The sequence below is a fragment of the Cupressus sempervirens genome, chromosome 1 (genome assembly GCF_028749045.1).
Source record: "Cupressus sempervirens isolate cs-2001-9-10 chromosome 1, ASM2874904v1, whole genome shotgun sequence".
NCBI classification, from domain to species: domain Eukaryota; kingdom Viridiplantae; phylum Streptophyta; class Pinopsida; order Cupressales; family Cupressaceae; genus Cupressus; species Cupressus sempervirens.
Genome location: NC_143118.1, coordinates 490,818,384 through 490,835,706, shown reverse-complemented (window position 1 = coordinate 490,835,706; position 17,323 = coordinate 490,818,384). Strand labels below are relative to the sequence as shown.

General features: G+C 35.4%; 1 protein-coding gene across 2 annotated transcripts in view; it reads right to left on the bottom strand.

The window, feature by feature from the left end:
* Nucleotides 1-17,323, bottom strand: part of GRL (transcription activator) — a 268,919-nt gene that overhangs the window by 27,200 nt on the left and 224,396 nt on the right. For both annotated transcript variants that reach the window (XM_089828816.1, XM_089828825.1), the window contains exons 19-21: nucleotides 5,022-5,147; nucleotides 4,763-4,902; nucleotides 4,578-4,674 (exon numbers count right to left, since the gene is read on the bottom strand). In XM_089828816.1, the coding sequence (XP_089684942.1) occupies nucleotides 4,578-4,674; nucleotides 4,763-4,902; nucleotides 5,022-5,147 (363 nt within the window). The remainder of the gene's footprint in view (nucleotides 1-4,577; nucleotides 4,675-4,762; nucleotides 4,903-5,021; nucleotides 5,148-17,323) is intronic.

Sequence of the window (17,323 nt, the reverse complement as noted above, 5' to 3'; positions counted from 1 at the left end):
TACCTCAGTGTGCTGCTTATACTTTATACCTGTATCAAATGCATCATCCTTATAGGAAACACTTACTAGTCCTACTTCATCAATGCAACCTTTGGTATTTAATTTTTCTTTTTCTTTTGAGAAGTCATTAAGTGCATTGTGATCTTTGCTGAATAGAGGATCCCCATGCAGTTGATTTGTCATACCAATTTCTAGATCAGCCTTCCCTGCTCGGATATCTTCTAGCACACAATTTTCTTGATCTCCACACTCTAAATGCTGATTTTCATGAATTATATTGTCTTCAACATTATCATTAGGCATGATATCTTCATTATGATGCTGATATACTTGATCTTCAAACAATGGACTCAAAAATATGGAAAGCTCGGGCATATCTTTATAAGATCCCTCATCTAAAATTTTCTCTTGTTCATCTGACACATGTTGTTCTACTTCATCTCCACAAAATACTCTATCAGAATTCTCTAATGTTTCAATGCATGAAAAATCTGAAATGATTTTAAAATCATTCTTGGATGTGTTTTCTTCTTTATGTATGTTCACATTGTCTTCGAAATCTCCTTCCATATTTTGATTAGAACGCATAGCTTCACCAAACATGTCATCGTTCTGAAAGATGTATGCCCCTTATGGTTCATTGGTTTCCTCCTCATAAAAGTAATATGGATTTGACAAGATGAATAAATTTTCTTGTTTAGTGAATCTTTCATAAGACACATTTATTGTCTCATTAGTTTGTTTTTCTTTGTGTATTGGAAGAAAAATTTGACCACCTTTTTCAACATGCTTTCTAGCAAGGCTGAAATCTCATCCACACTGAGAGAATCCTCTTCCTCATTTCCATATTTTTCATTGTCTAATTCCTTACCGGTCTCATCATGATCAGATTCTTCTTCAACGGGATCCAAAATTTCTTCTATAGTTGAACCTGAAACATCACAAAATTCATATGCATCTTCAATCTTGCATTTATTCTCTCCTGCCATCAATTCAATATCCATAAGTTTGAGAAAGATAAGGAATTACTGATCATATAAGCGACCTAGTTCTTGTATTCTATTGAAAAGATTAGGAGATAGAGGTCTATATGCTGAGGGCATTTCTTGATAGGCATTAAACACCCTCATGAAGAATCGCACTGCGGATTCACCTTCATTTCTTTCTATATTGAAAAAGGCATTGAGTAGAAACATGTTAGGATCCTCTTGCATGATGGAGCTTTGGCCTTCACATCATTCATAACGCATGTCATCTTCCTTGTTTGCATCATGAAATTCATATAGGAACCATTGTTCAAACTCTTCCTAAGACAAGATACATTGTTTGGGTAATGATTCATATGCTTGTCTCACATTGTCCTTCAATGTTCTAACAAATAGCTTCATCACCTGATCTTCTGTATCGACCTCAGTCTTCTATGAATGTATAAATTACATCCAAATGCCGAATGGCTGATTCACCCCATTCTCCATGGAACTTTGGTACAAGTTGTGAAAGTTCTGGGGATGACCTGCTAGGCTCATAATTAAATTGTTGAAATCTAATGGCTTGATGTCATCTAAGATAAAAGGTTGTCTTTCAAATGATCGATAAATTTGGAAGACTGTCTACCATTTCCTTTTGAGTCTTCTCCCTCAAAATGTCACTGATGATCTAGGTACTCCGTTTTCTTGAAGTACCAATCCAAAATTCACCAAAACACAATAGAGTCATCACCTCCAAATAGAGGAAATGAATGGTCGCCGAGAATCTGAGTTCTTCTCTCCAGTAGAATTCCTCTCATCAAAGCTCCAATCAGCAGCAAAAGCTTTAAAAAATATACAATTCCTCTACAAGATTAAATCTCCAATAAGCACTTTAGAATTTATGAAACAAAAATCATTAGAGATCAAAAATCTTAAGGGAAACCTACTAACTTAGAAATTCAAATATATCAAAATACTTTAATAAATTAAATAGAATTCTAACTCTTAACAGTCTGAAATCAGAAACTCTTAAGAGTATTTTGAAACTCTTCCCCAGTAGAGTCATCAATCTGTTGGTTCCCAAAACTGCAGATTGGAATCCTACTAGTCTTGCCAACTTGATGCTGGGATATCCAACTGATTATGGCCAACTTGATGGGACTGATTGATACGATCCAAATCCCCTACACTTCTAGCTCTGCAAGGCCAATGCAGGTGCACCTTATCCTGAACAAAACACTTTGGTCCAAGATAATTATAGAAGATCGATTAGAATGCAAATATAATGAAAGTTTCCCGAATGGCAAGAATTAGGAAACTTTTAACTTGCAAATTATGAACTGAGAATAATCAATAAATATATTGCTATTTTTTTAAATAAGTATGGATAAAATCTCAATATTATCCATATGCATGATCTTGATAAATTAGGCTTTAAAACATCTCACAGCATGATGTCCTGCTGAGATGAAAATGACATTTTAGAATAGGCCAATGCAGAATAATTGATCTAAAAGATTGACGAGAAATATAATTTGATTGATGATTAGAATAGGACACTAAATCATGCTTTTTAAAAGCCAAATAAATTATAACATTAGCTGTATAGTAAAAGGAATTGAGAGGAGACTCAAATGGAGGCCCTCATCTTTGCAAATCAGGGATCCATCAGTGGCAATGACATTTCTACTAAATAATCTTTCCATTTCTCCACAAAATTCAGGTTGCTTGAATTTTGGCCAAATCCATTTAGGACCAATGTACAAAGGCCTATATATCATGTAAGACTGTTGTGCAAAGAATTAAGATTCACACAACATTGAGTTACATTTTGACAAAATCATGTTGATGGAGATTTTCTTTCCAAATACAATTCTACACCATGAAGATTATAATGGGTATAGATTATCCCCATTTTGTCTTGTATTTTTTGTTCTTATTTAGTCATGACAGGGTGCCTTTAATTTCTTTCTAATATCTACGTATTCTTCCATTATTCTTTGTAATCCTAATTATTGACTGCATTCTTAGTTTTGAACTACTTTTCTTTTCTTTTGCCTAAAGTTAAAACTCAGAGTTAAGGAGCTGAGATGTTCAAATGTATGACACATAAAATGAGTGTATAAAGGTTGACATGGAGGATATAGGCAAGAAACTATGGCTGCGATAAAACATAGAGATTTTAACGTCTTGAAAATAAACAACACAGATTGTTTTGCACTAATGAAGATTGCCATACATGCAAAGGACACTAAAATTCAAAGCAAGCTTTTTTAAATACAAATACCTTTTAAAGGACCAAGGAGAAAACATGAGCAAATGAGAGTAAACTTTATATAGCTCAACTTTTTGATATATTAGCAAAAATAATCTCAGACTCATATTGATGATAAATTTTGAGCTTATACAAGTTGAGTGTCCCTGATGTAAATTTTGGATAGTAATCACATTTGTATGAGTTTTCTTTTATATAAACTCAATATCTAGCATAGTCACTTAGACTATTTTTGCGGTTAATGCATATTCATTTCTGTATCCTTTAGATGTTTCAAGAAATGAATTATATTTTCTAGGCATACAGAGATATGAAACAAACTAAAACGTCTGTAAATGCAAACCCCTTCCTTATCCTGTACTTGCAATTCCCTTTGGTTACAGCAAATGGAAAAGAAAGGAGAGGCTATAAAAAAAAATACAATAAGCAAATCAGCTATCTGCAGTTCTATTATCAAGAGTTGTCCTTAATATCAATTGTATTTCGTAAATTTATGGAAGAGTTGATACACAAATGGTTCTGAACTTTTGGAGCTGTATTTGTGAGCATATAACAAGTCCAACAAAACTAAAAATTGATTGGTATATTGCAAACTTTTAATCCAGACCAAGTCATTCAGACCACAACTGGGAGGCCGCATCCTTGAACTCCATGCATTAAGGACCAGCTCAACCAACACATCCATGTAATCAATATGTTTACTTTGTTCGATTTAAAAGACAGAGAAGATCACATAAATGTCCAAGCATCACCGCCTTAGATGTCATTCTAGGGATTTCAGCTTTAATCTCCACAACAATAACCCAGTGCTGTCACCAATTGAGCTCAACCATTTTGACAAGTCCAATATTTTTCAACGTGTGTAGCTAAGCAAACTGTTGTTTCCAAGAAAACAAATTGCCCACCACCTTATTTATGTACATTGAGATGTTTAAAGGGTCCCACAAGCACAAATACATTAAGCAGTTCAAAACCATCATTCGATGACAATTATAATTGATCTATCACTGTATTGCCCAAAAAAAAGCATCATCAGAACCATCATTCTCTACCTTACCAGAATAGGACTTTGTTGGTTCTTTCTTCTTGAAATGTAAAAGCAGTCTGATCCCAAAGGCCTTAATGTTTGTTTCTGAAATCTAATAGTAACTTAATTGTATGCTATTATGCAATTATTGGACTTTTTGGAACCCAAGGATATTTTAGTTGCAAGTATGCAGGAATAAAATGGTGTATTCTGCGTGAAATGAAAAGTTGAAACAAAATGAATAAGAAAACATATGTGAAATTAAACAGGCATAGAATTTCACTGTCATCCAGGTATAACATTTTACCTCCCTTAGAACAAAGACATGGTTCAGCACACATATCGGTTCCATTTCATTCAAAGCTGAGCAAAGACTTGTCAACCTTTGCACTGCAGCTTCTAACCTGGCATTCATTTATCACTTAAATTGAGCAATTACCAAAAATGAGTACTAACCACAAGGCGTAAATAAGCACAGATATTAGAACATACATTTTAATTGTATCTCTACTTGCAGGCTCACTCTCATTGCCTGGAAAAGGTAAATCCAAACTACTTTTGATTGACTTTGCTGATGGCATAGCAACTTTAGCAGCATGATTCATTCGTATCGCTGCTTGCTCCGGCAGAAGCTACCAAAATGCGAACAGAAAACATATGAAATCACAATTCAAAACTCTTGGGATGTTACCTGACACTTTTGTAAGAAATAAAATGTCTAATTCTTGTAGATGAAGCATTCAAAACAAACCTTGTACTCTAATGAACCAAAACCTCCTTCAGAATCTAGAATATTGATGAGTCCTTCCAACCCACCCATAATTGATTCTATAAGCGACTCCACATATGAAACTGCATCTCTGCCTATTTTTATTACCTACAATTAGCCAATACAGCATGACATATTTAGAAAACAAATAATATCAAGAAAGCTTCAAAATAACATAATTTGAAACCTACCATAAGCATTACCTAACTAGGCATCAAATAATATCAACTAGGCTAAATATAAGCAGGAAACCCCTACAAATGTGACTCAATATAGACATAATTCTTAGCACCTGACAGGAATATTATACACTCAATATTCTTTTACATTCTTCAAATTGATAAGTAGGAGATAATTTCCACAGCAAGTCAAACTGTGATATTGCTATGTGTTGTGAGGTTCTCACACCATCGCCCCAAAACTTTGGGGACCCCCTTTTTAATTGCCTTGGCAAATTTTTGAGTTGTCCAAAAAAATTTGATTTGATTTTTGAAAACTCTTTAAGCCTCGGACACCTTCAGGGCCAGAGGGGAGAGGGCCAGGTTTATTTTCACTTGGTTTCAACTTCATTTTCTAGAACAACCAATTTCATCCTTAGGCCGGACAAAAATTCAAATAGCAACACTCGGCAAGATAAAATTGTAAAATTTGTACTTACACGATTTCTTTTGAAAATTTGGATATAATTGTGTGAACTTGGATAATTTTCAAAAAAAAAACGTGAAATTTTGTTAGATTTGAATTTTTTTGGAAAATCTTGATTTTCTTTGGTGAAAAGATTAATTTTGTGGAGATGAAGTCAAATTGCAAAATCGATTTTAGACTCTAGAAATGATTTTATTTTTGTCAAAAAATTTTACTGGGCAAAATCGATTTGAGTTGAATTGCAAAAAATTGGCTTTAATCAATTAGAATTGCCTTGAAAATTTTTAAGCCTTTAATAAAATTGGTAATTTAATGTTGAAAAATGGCTTTTGGCTAGCCAAAATTCGATTTTAATACATATTAATAACTTAATCCTCATTAAATGGAAATATTTAGCATCTCTAAGTCATTATTTACTTTCCTTTTGCAATATTGGTGTAATTGGCAATTTAAAAAAGCAAAATTCACCTTGGCAAAGTTAAATTTTAGTTTAGCATTTAATTTGGGACCATGTCTTGTGCTCTAATTAATTTATTTTTGCTCCCAGGGTCCCAGTCGGCCAGCTAGGGAGGATGAACAAGTTGGGTATAAGAGGAAACTATTTCCTCTCATTTCCTCTTTCCTCACTCCTCTTTGGTGCTTAGGTGATTCGGCTAAGAGCAGATTTTTCTCTCCTTTGGCGCTTTTCCTAAGGCAGATTGGCATCCTTTGGGCGATTTTTCTTTCAGCTAGGGCAGATGGACATTTTGTTGGCAAGTTTTTAAAGATAATTTGGAGCTGCTTCCCCATGTTTGGTGATTTTTAGAGGGCAGGTCTGCACTTTTTCTTGGCGATTTTCAGTGTTCAAAGGCAGCAAGATCCGTTTATTGGTAGAGGTGACTTTTAATCATTTAGAGTTGAAAGGGGTCTTTAAGCTGACTTCCTTCTTTAGTTCTTGTCTAGATATTGTCTCCCTTGGTTCTTCTTGCATTCATTGTCCACCACTTTACCATCCCGTAATAGGGCGACGAGATGGAGGATGGTAGTGCAAACAAGAATCCTAAGGGAACAAACACTAAGAAAGACAAAGAGGATATGATATCCAAAACAACTCTCTTCTCAAAAATGAAGCGAATAACCGATACCAATGTCGGTACAGTAAACATGATACAGGTAAAAATCCAAAAAGAGACCCGGTTATTGGTAAAGGGTAACTTCAACTCATTTAGAGTTGAAAGGGGTCCTTAAGCTGATTTCTCTCTTTCGTTGTTGTCTAGATATTGTCTCCCTTGGTTCTTCTTGCATTCATCATCCACCACTTCATTAGGATGGTAGATGTTAGTGCCAGCAAGAATCCTAAGAGAAAAAACACTAAGAAAGACAAAGAAGATATGATGCCCAAAACAACTTTCTTCTTGAAAATGAGGCAAGTAACCGATGCCAATGTCGGTATAGTAAATATGCTACAAATAAAGGACAGACTAAAGGAAAAACAATCCCCCTTAGCAAAGAAGATATATAGAAGGCAATTGCACAGCACAGCCCAAGCGTCGACACTTCCATTTCAACCATGATGAGCAACATTGGGATGGCACTTGATTTTGAAGACATCAGAAAAGAGGATATCAATGAGACAAGACTTGGATCAAGATTGGATGAGTTAGGAAAGGTTGCAATCAAGAAGAAACATCTAAACACCCTTTCCTCCCTAAATGTTTTTATTGGATTCGCAAAAGAGTATGAGAAGGATCATGACAAGACACTACAAGCAACAAATAGCATGATGAAATTGACGGAGCTCAAGATAAAGCACACACCTTGTCCTCCCATGAAAGAAGTCAACGAAAGGCTAGCTAGGTTCATTGCCTTAGCTAAAAGAATGAAAGAGAAAGGGAGAGTTATATTAGAAGATCATTTGATGTAAGCCCAAGTGGCAATTTCTCTTTCTTCTCGGATAGAACAAGTGTCTAATTCTAATTGGCCACCATTTTGGTGCCTTCTCATTAGTTGCCACTTTTACACTTTTTTCATTGGTCCATTGACGAGGTGGCATCTTCTCATTGGCCGATGGGGTGGCAACCCTAATTAGGGTTTCTAGGATTCAATCTGGATCGTCGATTTTGCCTCTTTATCTCTACCATCGGTTGTACATTTTGGCCTCTATATAAGGCCATTTGCTCTCATTTGTAATGGTCGGAGAAAATTGTTGAAAAGATAATATCAAAATTTGCTATTTCTTTCTCATTGTTGTGACTTGCATGGTGATTAAGAGCCTTTGGTACTATTGCATGGTTTCTACTTTCAAATAGTTAGAGTAAAATTTCCTTTCAAGTTGTTAAGTAAGATCAAGAGTAGATGGATAGTTGCATGGTAGCATTAGTAGATGTTTGATAGGGATCAATACAAGACCACTGGCATCCTAGCGGCTTGTTGGGAAGCCTTGTGTGGCAAACTAGTTTATTTTTCCTTTGAATCATTGCATCTGTAAAGGTGGAACCGCTGGTTAACTTTCATTAGATTCGATCCCAATCCATTTGCTGATCTTCCATCCATAGGAGTAGGAGTAGGATTGCAAGTAATTTAGGACTTAGAATTTAGGAGAAGAGAGTTAGATAGATAACAGTCATAAAAACCATTCACACTCCACCACCATCATTTTCCCACCAACATCATCTAGCACTCACACCAAATCACCATCTCCATCATCCCACCAAAGTCCAGGTCATCCTCAACAATTTGCGTAAGGCCGCCTACGTGATTACTAGCAAATCACATCGATAAACTGAGTGAGTATCCACAGGTGTAAGGAACATTGCAGTTATTCTCATGTCCCCATGAGTATTAACTTTTCAACAGAGGAATTGTGTGTTTGATACTCTGTATCAGATATTCAATTGCTAATATGTTATTTAGTGGTACAAAACTCACATCAACACTATGAACGTTTCTAATGAATGGTTCATAAGGCACAACACTTGGTGAAGGTTTTGCAAATGGGGTTGCAAGCAGAGTGGGTTTAACCATGGAGCAAACTCCGTAGTTAAGTACACTCAAGCTGGAGTAGTACTATGGGCGACCTCATGGGAAGTCACGGTGCTTAACCTCTGTGAGCATCACCCAGATCCAATGAGTACTAAGTGTTCCATTTATTCTCATGAGAGATGGATTCATGTTGAATCACTACTCATGAAACACAGGTCAATGAGTTTGACTTAAAAACTACACATTTAAATCCTAATAGCAATATCACATTCTTCAAATTGTGAAATGGATTACTAATGCAAAAGAAGGAAAAATGCTTGAATCAATATAAAGCTCCCATCGCTCAAAAGGTTATTAAAAATGGTACAGATTTGAGATTGGTAACAATACAAAATGTCATATAGGAATTTGAGAAGAATTATGCTCACGAGTGATGATAATGAGACTAGATGTAAGCTATCATAAGAATCAGAAATGATTGTTGAACTCTTTATATGTACAATTTCCAATGATTGTTGAAACTGTCAAAAACTATTAAACAAAACACATTGGTGCTTTTTGAGATTATTTCTCAATGTCATGTTGCTCAACTACGTATAAAAGATGATGATGTTGCCTCCAGCCCCCTACTAACAAAGTAATATTTTTATATATAGTTTATAATGGTCAATTAAGTCATTAAAATAGACTAAAAATATTCTTTTATTCTTTTCGTCAAAGTTCTTATCGTTTGCTCTATTGGTTGTTGATCTTATCCTTACAGATAGATCTTTTCTAATATTTAGTTAAGGAGATTTTCACTCCTTGTTAATACTGAATATCTTGGTAATCATTGTGTCTTGTATTTATAATAATAAGCCGTCAAAGCTATCTATAAAAAATTCTTTAAAATGCTGATTGCATGGATTGCGGGAGGGATGGCTTCATTACCCACAGTCATGTTGGAAGGCAGCCAACACTTCATGGGTAAAAATCACAACACCTGGAGACAACACGTGCTTACACTCTTTGGATACAAGTGCCTCAACAAGACCATCCTTTATACTGACGCTGAACCAATGATTGTGACTAAAGACTAGGACCATAGTTACACTTTTCAAAAGTTTATTGGCAATAAGTGAATTTATCAAGATAAATTCCAACACTGTATCACCTATAAGCACCTAAAACATCGCTTGCAGTCTCCTAAGAGGGTTTTGATGGCAAAATAAAAGCCCACTATGCATCATGTGAGTTGTATGTTGTTGTTTGGACAAAAAAGGTGATTTGCTGAGATCTAGATACCTGAAGTTGTCATGAGAAACCTCAAATTTTTGAATTGGTACATGTACACGAATGCAAGAGGCAAGCTATTCTCTTCAAACATGGCGAAGAGAAGAAGAAACACTCAAACCCCAGATATAATATTTGGAATAAGTAGATAAAAATTAAAACATGTCTTCACCTTGCTTTTTAACTCTTTAATGTTTTATTTTGTAGATGCTTGGTGGAAAAATTGGGTTGGAAATGTGCCAAATTTGCAACAACTGAACTCTGAATCTTATCTGAACCTTGTAATTCATCCAATTGTGAGCATAGTTGGAGCTTGTTTGAGGTTATCCCATTAAGAAGAGGAACAAGTTAGCGCAAAAATCCATGAATTACCTTGTCTTTGTGCAATATAACTTTTCATTGCGTACAAGGAAGGTAGAGAAAGCACTGGTTGGTTGACTTGATTTGGATGACATAGCTCCTTACTATGATTGAACATCACAGGAGCAACCTGATGTAACTTAAAAATTCTGTCTCCATTTTTTGACATTTTCCTATCCTTTATACTATTTATTGGTGACTAAAATTTCGATACTTTTAGGTTTCTTAAAGCACCAGAAGCATATGAATTTATGCAAGAAAGGACATGTTGGTAATAGGTTCAATGTGTTGATTCACATTACGCCTTCTTACAATGATAACTTGGAGTGTCCGCAGAGAAACCAAAGATATGTATCAGCATGGTCAACAACAAGACAGCCTCATAACTCTTTCTAAACAGCAGCAGTTGGAAAAATGATCTCAACTACAAGTGGATATTCAGAAAACAAAACTCATTCATAACTTCAATGCTGCAGTAAGAACAATTATAGCAAGGTACTATCCAGGCAACATGAATTCAGAGACGAATGTATATAGAGACACAATCATGTAAGAAGAACCTTCAGCAACAATAAACACTATTAAATAATAGTGATAATCTTGATGGCAAATATCAGACAGGATCAGTCTCATGAGAGCAGAAGAAAGTGAGGTTAGGAGGAAAAGTAATGAAGAAACATCAACTTGTATATATATTCAAGCATGTATACCTAGTGAATATTTATTATGCTTTAAGCAAGGATAAGGAGCATTGTCAATACATGGCAATACCAAATAGAGAATTTACAATCTGAGAGAAGAAAGCATAAGTGGGTCATCAATGAGAGTATTTGAACTATTTGCATTGGAAGATTTGGAATCATAAGATTTTTCTATAGCTCTATCAGATTTGTGTTATTGATGTCAAATATATATGCTAGAATTATTTATATACAAAGAACTTATAATCATAACTCTTCAGAAATGTAAGTATAGAATTCTGGTTGTTTCGGCAGCTATGCTTCAGATATATCTATAACGTTTCAAGTCTTTATTCCTCTATGCCAAAACGATTCTGAGTTTGTATGGTAAACATTGGACATCAGAATTTAGAAGTATATTAGATAATGAGTGATTAAGATGGAAGCTATGGAGCCCCAACTACTATTGCTTTCGATAGTCCAAAGTGTAACTAAGAGATGCATTGTTGGAGATTTGTGGCGGCAGTGAGAATTTTCAATATTGTCATAAGCCATAGAGCACATGTTTAAGAGCAATGGCATCAAGAACGGAAGACCATAATCCACCACCAACCCGCATTGAGACAGTGACATGATTAGAAGAAGTCCCAATTACAAGCATAACTAAAACAGGACCTGATGTGTTGCAATATTGGAAGTACGAGACACTGACCGTTGGGAGTTATAAGGTTTGAAAATTTTAGGAATTATATGAATGCAATAAATCTACTGAAGCGGCAATCCTTGAGTTATAAGGTTTGAAAATTTTAGGAATTATATGAATGCGACAAATCTACTGAAGCGGCAATCCTTCAAACATCAACACAAAGGTTAAAGCAGTAGCAACAATGATATATATTGAAGAAGGCATGATAAAATGAAATACACACATGTCAAGGAACCTTAATTTACTTATTTTGGTTTGGTACGATTAAAATCAAGAGTGTGATAATCTTAGCAAAATAGATGAAGTCACGCGAATCACAGGACATGACACACCGTAACACGTATGGACCCTATGTAGCAACAGTGAAAAGTATCAGATGAATATTATAAGGCAACGAATACTTAAATAGAGAAAAGCGATAAACTTCTGAGAAATATTCAGAGCCCGATAACTTCAAAATACCAAAGACTAAGTGTTTAATATAGGATGAATTATTCAAAGGATCAAATGTAACTTTATTAATAATTTATATTTAATGAACATTTTGTTTTTGGTGCAGGTCATGGATATGTGGAGGGAGACAATCTGGGTATGGAGTACGAAAATCTGCTTCAATATCAAGTGAACCATTTGAAGGAAGTTCGGTTATCATTTAGAGCATAAGACAAAATTATAAAATTCCATACTTATTCTCATTTTTAAAAAAAATTCATTTATTCATTTATTATTCCTATCATAATTTGCAAGTTAAAAGCTTTCTATAATTCTTGTCATTTGGAAGCTTTCATCATAATTGTATTCTAACCAATCTGCTATAAGGATCTTGGACTTGAGTGATTTGTTTTGGATCAGGTACACTCGCCTTGGCCTTGCAAAGCTAGAAGTGCAAAAGATCGAATTTGATCGGTCTTGTCAAGTTGGCCATCACCGGATGGATATCCCAGCATCGAGTTGGCAAGACTCGTAGGATTCCAATCTATGGTTTAGGTTACCAACACAACCTACACTGTTTATAGAGGATGAGATCCACGATTTGGAGATGCAAGCTATGGAGGAGGGTGGATTCCCAGTGGGACTAGATGACATTGAGGAGGATGAGTCACTTCAAGTGCCAACACCATCTAAATCTAGGATGGAGGTCGAGTCGCAGCCAATTGTGTAGAGTTAGGAGGCATAACCATGATTGACTTCTAGGACTAGAGCCGCTAACCCTCTTGTAGTTTTTACAAGAGCTTCTAGGAAGAGGAAGACAAAGATGTAGACTATTTTGATGTTGTAGTTGTATTTACTTATGGCTTTACAAAGACAATATGCTATTTTAATTTTGCTTCAAGTTAGAATATAAGGCTACTAGCCATTAACATTTCACATGGGGATGTCATTATGTATGCCATTTGCATTTAAATATATCTAGACTCGGCTTGTTTTTTTGTTTACTCATCTACTGACTCGCTACATGCATCTTCTCATTGAATTTTGCACAAAAAAATACATTTCTAATTAGATTTAAGCATTATTTAAGTTGTCGATTAATCTCCATTTTGAACCCCTTCTTTGGCCCTTGGGAAAAAGTTGCCAATAACGATATTTTCAACTATAACTAGGACAATCTAATGAGGGTGATCAAGATGTTACCATGGTAATGAAGTTATCAATTACAAATGAGATGCTTTCAAAGGTTCAAACAAGCAAAACCTCTACTGGGATATGGAAGCACTTGTACGATCTACACTAGACATCAAATACAGGAAGAGCTTTCTTTGCTAAAAACATGTTTTCTCAATCATGATGGATGAGAAGATGTGTTTGCAAGATCATTTGATGAAGCTCAATGACATTTGTGATCAATTAGAAGCCATGGATCACAAGATGGAAGAAAACATTATAGTGGCCATAACACTAAGAAACTTACCAGAGGCATATGAACACTTCATTGAGAAAATGAACATTACATTTACTAATGTTGACCAAAAATTCAAAAAATCATGCCAAATGCATGGCTTTCCTATAAAACAAAAACTCTTCACAAATGAAGAGAGAAAACTCAAAAGACCCTAACTGTAGTTTCCAAGTAAAACCTCAAGAAATGTGTTTCTGTAGCTGATAGTTGGGTCCTTCTGTCTACAGATCAACATGTCGAGGATGGATCACAAGCTTGGGAGTAGGTCCCAGGGGGGTTAACTTGAGCCTTTCAATGAGGATTTTCTTTATTCATACATGCCTACTTATGGGAATAGGGAAATTGCATGTATTTTTCAAAAATGATATTATCCTATTTATAATGGGGAGAGAAAAAAAATGAATGTAACATTTATTTTAAAAAACTATTATAATGCAAGTCCTTTCATAAAAGAAATATAAACACACACACACACACATATATTAACGTAGGAGCTCGCCCACACTCGTGGGGGTGTGGCCTCCTATAAGGGAACCCACTGTGATCCCACCATGCGACTGCGGTCGTAAACCACAACCTGGCACTAGTAGATTGTAGGTCTCATGTGGTAAATGGGGCAGTAGGGGGTGATGGCCCCACCAATCTCTCTCTCTCTCTCTCTCTCTCTCTCTCTCTCTCTCTCTCTCTCTATATATATATATATATATATATAAACCGCCTAGGGCCTATTCCTCTGACATACATAGTTATAGACCGCCCACCACCATCTTGTGAATCCTTTCCATTTTGATAGCTTATTGCGGACCTCGCAAAGCGAGATCGAGACCCAGTCCATGTTTGAGCACATCCTATTGAGGTTGATCTAATTCCTTTTGACATTGCAATTATATATATATATATATATATATATATATATATATATATATTGGTGGGGCCATCACCCCCCACCGTCCCCTTTACTACATGAGACTTGCAGTCTACTACTACAAGTTGGACTGGATGTCTGCTGCAATTACCATCGCTATATATCAAAGTAACAAGAATCGGAATCGGATCGGAATCGGCAAGGCCGAATCATATCGTGAATCGGCCATGAATCGGAATCGAATCGGCCATGAATCGGAAAATTTAAAAAACCCTTGAAATTTAGTAACTTATTTCATAAACCCTTTATCGCTGATTCGATTCACCGATTCACAAAAAATCGTTTGGCTTGAATCGAATCGCCAAATCGCGTGAATCGCATGAATCGCCGTGATTCTTGGAACTATGCTATATATATATTGGCGAGGCCATCACCCCCACCGCCCCCTTTACCGCATGAGACATGCACTCTACCACTACAAGGTTGTGGTTGGATTGCATGTCTTCTGTGATTACCACTGCAACACTATGGTCGGACCATAGTGGGATCTCCTATAGAAGGCCACGCACCCACAAGTGTGAGCAAGCTCCCATGATAATATCTATAATTTTTAAACATTAAACTATATTTTATTTAGTTAATATTTAAACTTAAATTAAAATTTTAATATCAATCATTTTTTCTTATTGGAAAATTTAACTATTATTAATTAATAGTTATTTTTATAATTATATTATATTAATATTAAATTTATATCATTTTTAGTAATTGTGAAGTAACTTCTAAATATATTTAATTTTTCATATATCTAGTAATTGAATTTTTATTAACGACTTTCAGATAATTGCTAATTTGCTAAGTTGTTGTATTCGCTCTTGAAAGGGCAAAATCGGCATTTGATTCACTAGAATTCGTAGTCAATTCGTATTTTGTCATTCGTTGACATATTCCTTGCGGATTCACCTTTTCGAGCCCTTGTTGACTTTGAAAAAATGTCAAGTGAATTTGGGAAATGTCTAACATGTCTGAGCAGAATGTCAGTGACTTGACGACAAATTTGGGGAAAGCACCAAAATATTGTTGATTTTTTAATGTTTTAATAAACTGTGTTTTGGGTCAACCTCCCTAAACCTAAAACGTCTATTGTGGATTTTAATATCTATTTTGGGCAGCGTTCACACTTAATATTTAAGCAGCAGCCCACTCAACTTGCAATCTCCAACAGCCCACTCAACTTGCATCCTCCGCTTGCATTTTGGATTTTTATACAACCTCTGCCTCCCTTTGCCTACAACCACTTCATCATTGGGCAACGAAAACATGAGCACTCCAGAAGTCAGCAAACAAAGTAAAACACAGTGAGCAGGTATTTTACTATTTTTTTTTTTAAAAATTTAATTTTTTTTTAAATAATATTTATTATTATTGAATGGCATATATATTTGAATTTAGTGCTTGACCACTGAGTTCATCTAGATGAACAATTCCTGACAACCACTAAATTTGAATACTTGCATTTGGTATTTGAAATTTTCATTATGATTTCATCTACTGTGTATGTCTGAAAATCTAAAAGTTGTTTGTTTTGGTTTATTTTCTCCAATCTTTTCTCATTGTTGTAACTTGTTTTGTCTGTTTGTAGATTTTATCATGGTTGCAAGTGCTTATGTTGCCAATAATCCCCACTTCAAAATTGATAGATGTTCCCCACTTTGGAAATATGTTCAAATGATACGACCAATGCCAGGTGGAAGAGGTTATGTGTAGATTTGTAGCCACTACAAAGAGGAATTTACCAGCTCTTAAAGTAGAGTAAAAGCACATTTGTGCTTTATTCCTCAAAAAGGCATCAAATTTTGTATCGGGAAGCCAAGAGTAAATAGAGTGTTGCCTAATACCTTCCTTCACATCCATTGGAAAGTGGTAGGCCTTTAAAGAAAGGAAAAACATCATCTATGTCAAAAACTACCACTCCTAGTGAACCACCTATAGAGGGTCATCCATTCTTGCATCCTCAACAACAGATTGTAAGTAAGAAAGTAGTGGGACCCTTGGAATCATTAATCCAATATGAAGTTAGAGACATTGTTGATCAAGTCATAGCCAGATGCATCTATGCAAATGGATTGTCATTTAATGTTGTCTGCTCACTATATTGGCAATACATGAAGGGCCTTGGTTATGAGAAGATACGCACCACTTTAGTGGATGATGAGGTGGCCCATCTAGAGAATGCCATGTTGCCCATCAAGGATTCATGGGTCGAAATAGGTGTGCCAATAGTATCGTATCGATGGAAAGATGCGAGGAACCATCCTTTCGTAAATGTTATTATAGTGTCTATAAGAGGGGCAATGTTTCTAAAAGCTATGGATCGTGAAGGAGGTAAAGGACGGTCCTTTCATTGCAAACATTCTCATCCAAGCTATCCAACAAGTTGGCCCTCAGAATTTTGTTCAACTAATAACCGACAATGCGAAGAATTGTAGGGATATCGGTGTTACATCCCAATTTTTGACCTAATTTGAAATATAGCAGTTGAGGTTCACATGAAGTCAGTTGGCAGTTTAATTTGTTATAATTTGGTGAAATGGTAAGATAATTAGTCATTATGATTTCAAGTGAACATAACGTGCTAGTTGATCGTTAATCACGAATTCATGGAATTGAGAAGATGGTTAACCGTTATGATTAATTATGATTAAATAACTCATTATGATAATATAATTTAACTGCGGGAAAATTCCTTGTAGGAAACATGTCAAAGCAAGTGGAAGCATCAAAAAAGAATTAGGCAAGAGCATCACCATCCCTAGGCAGATGGGTAGAGGATCTAGCAACTTGAAACAAGATACATCTATAGAACCGCATGAGTTATTTAAATAATTAATTTAA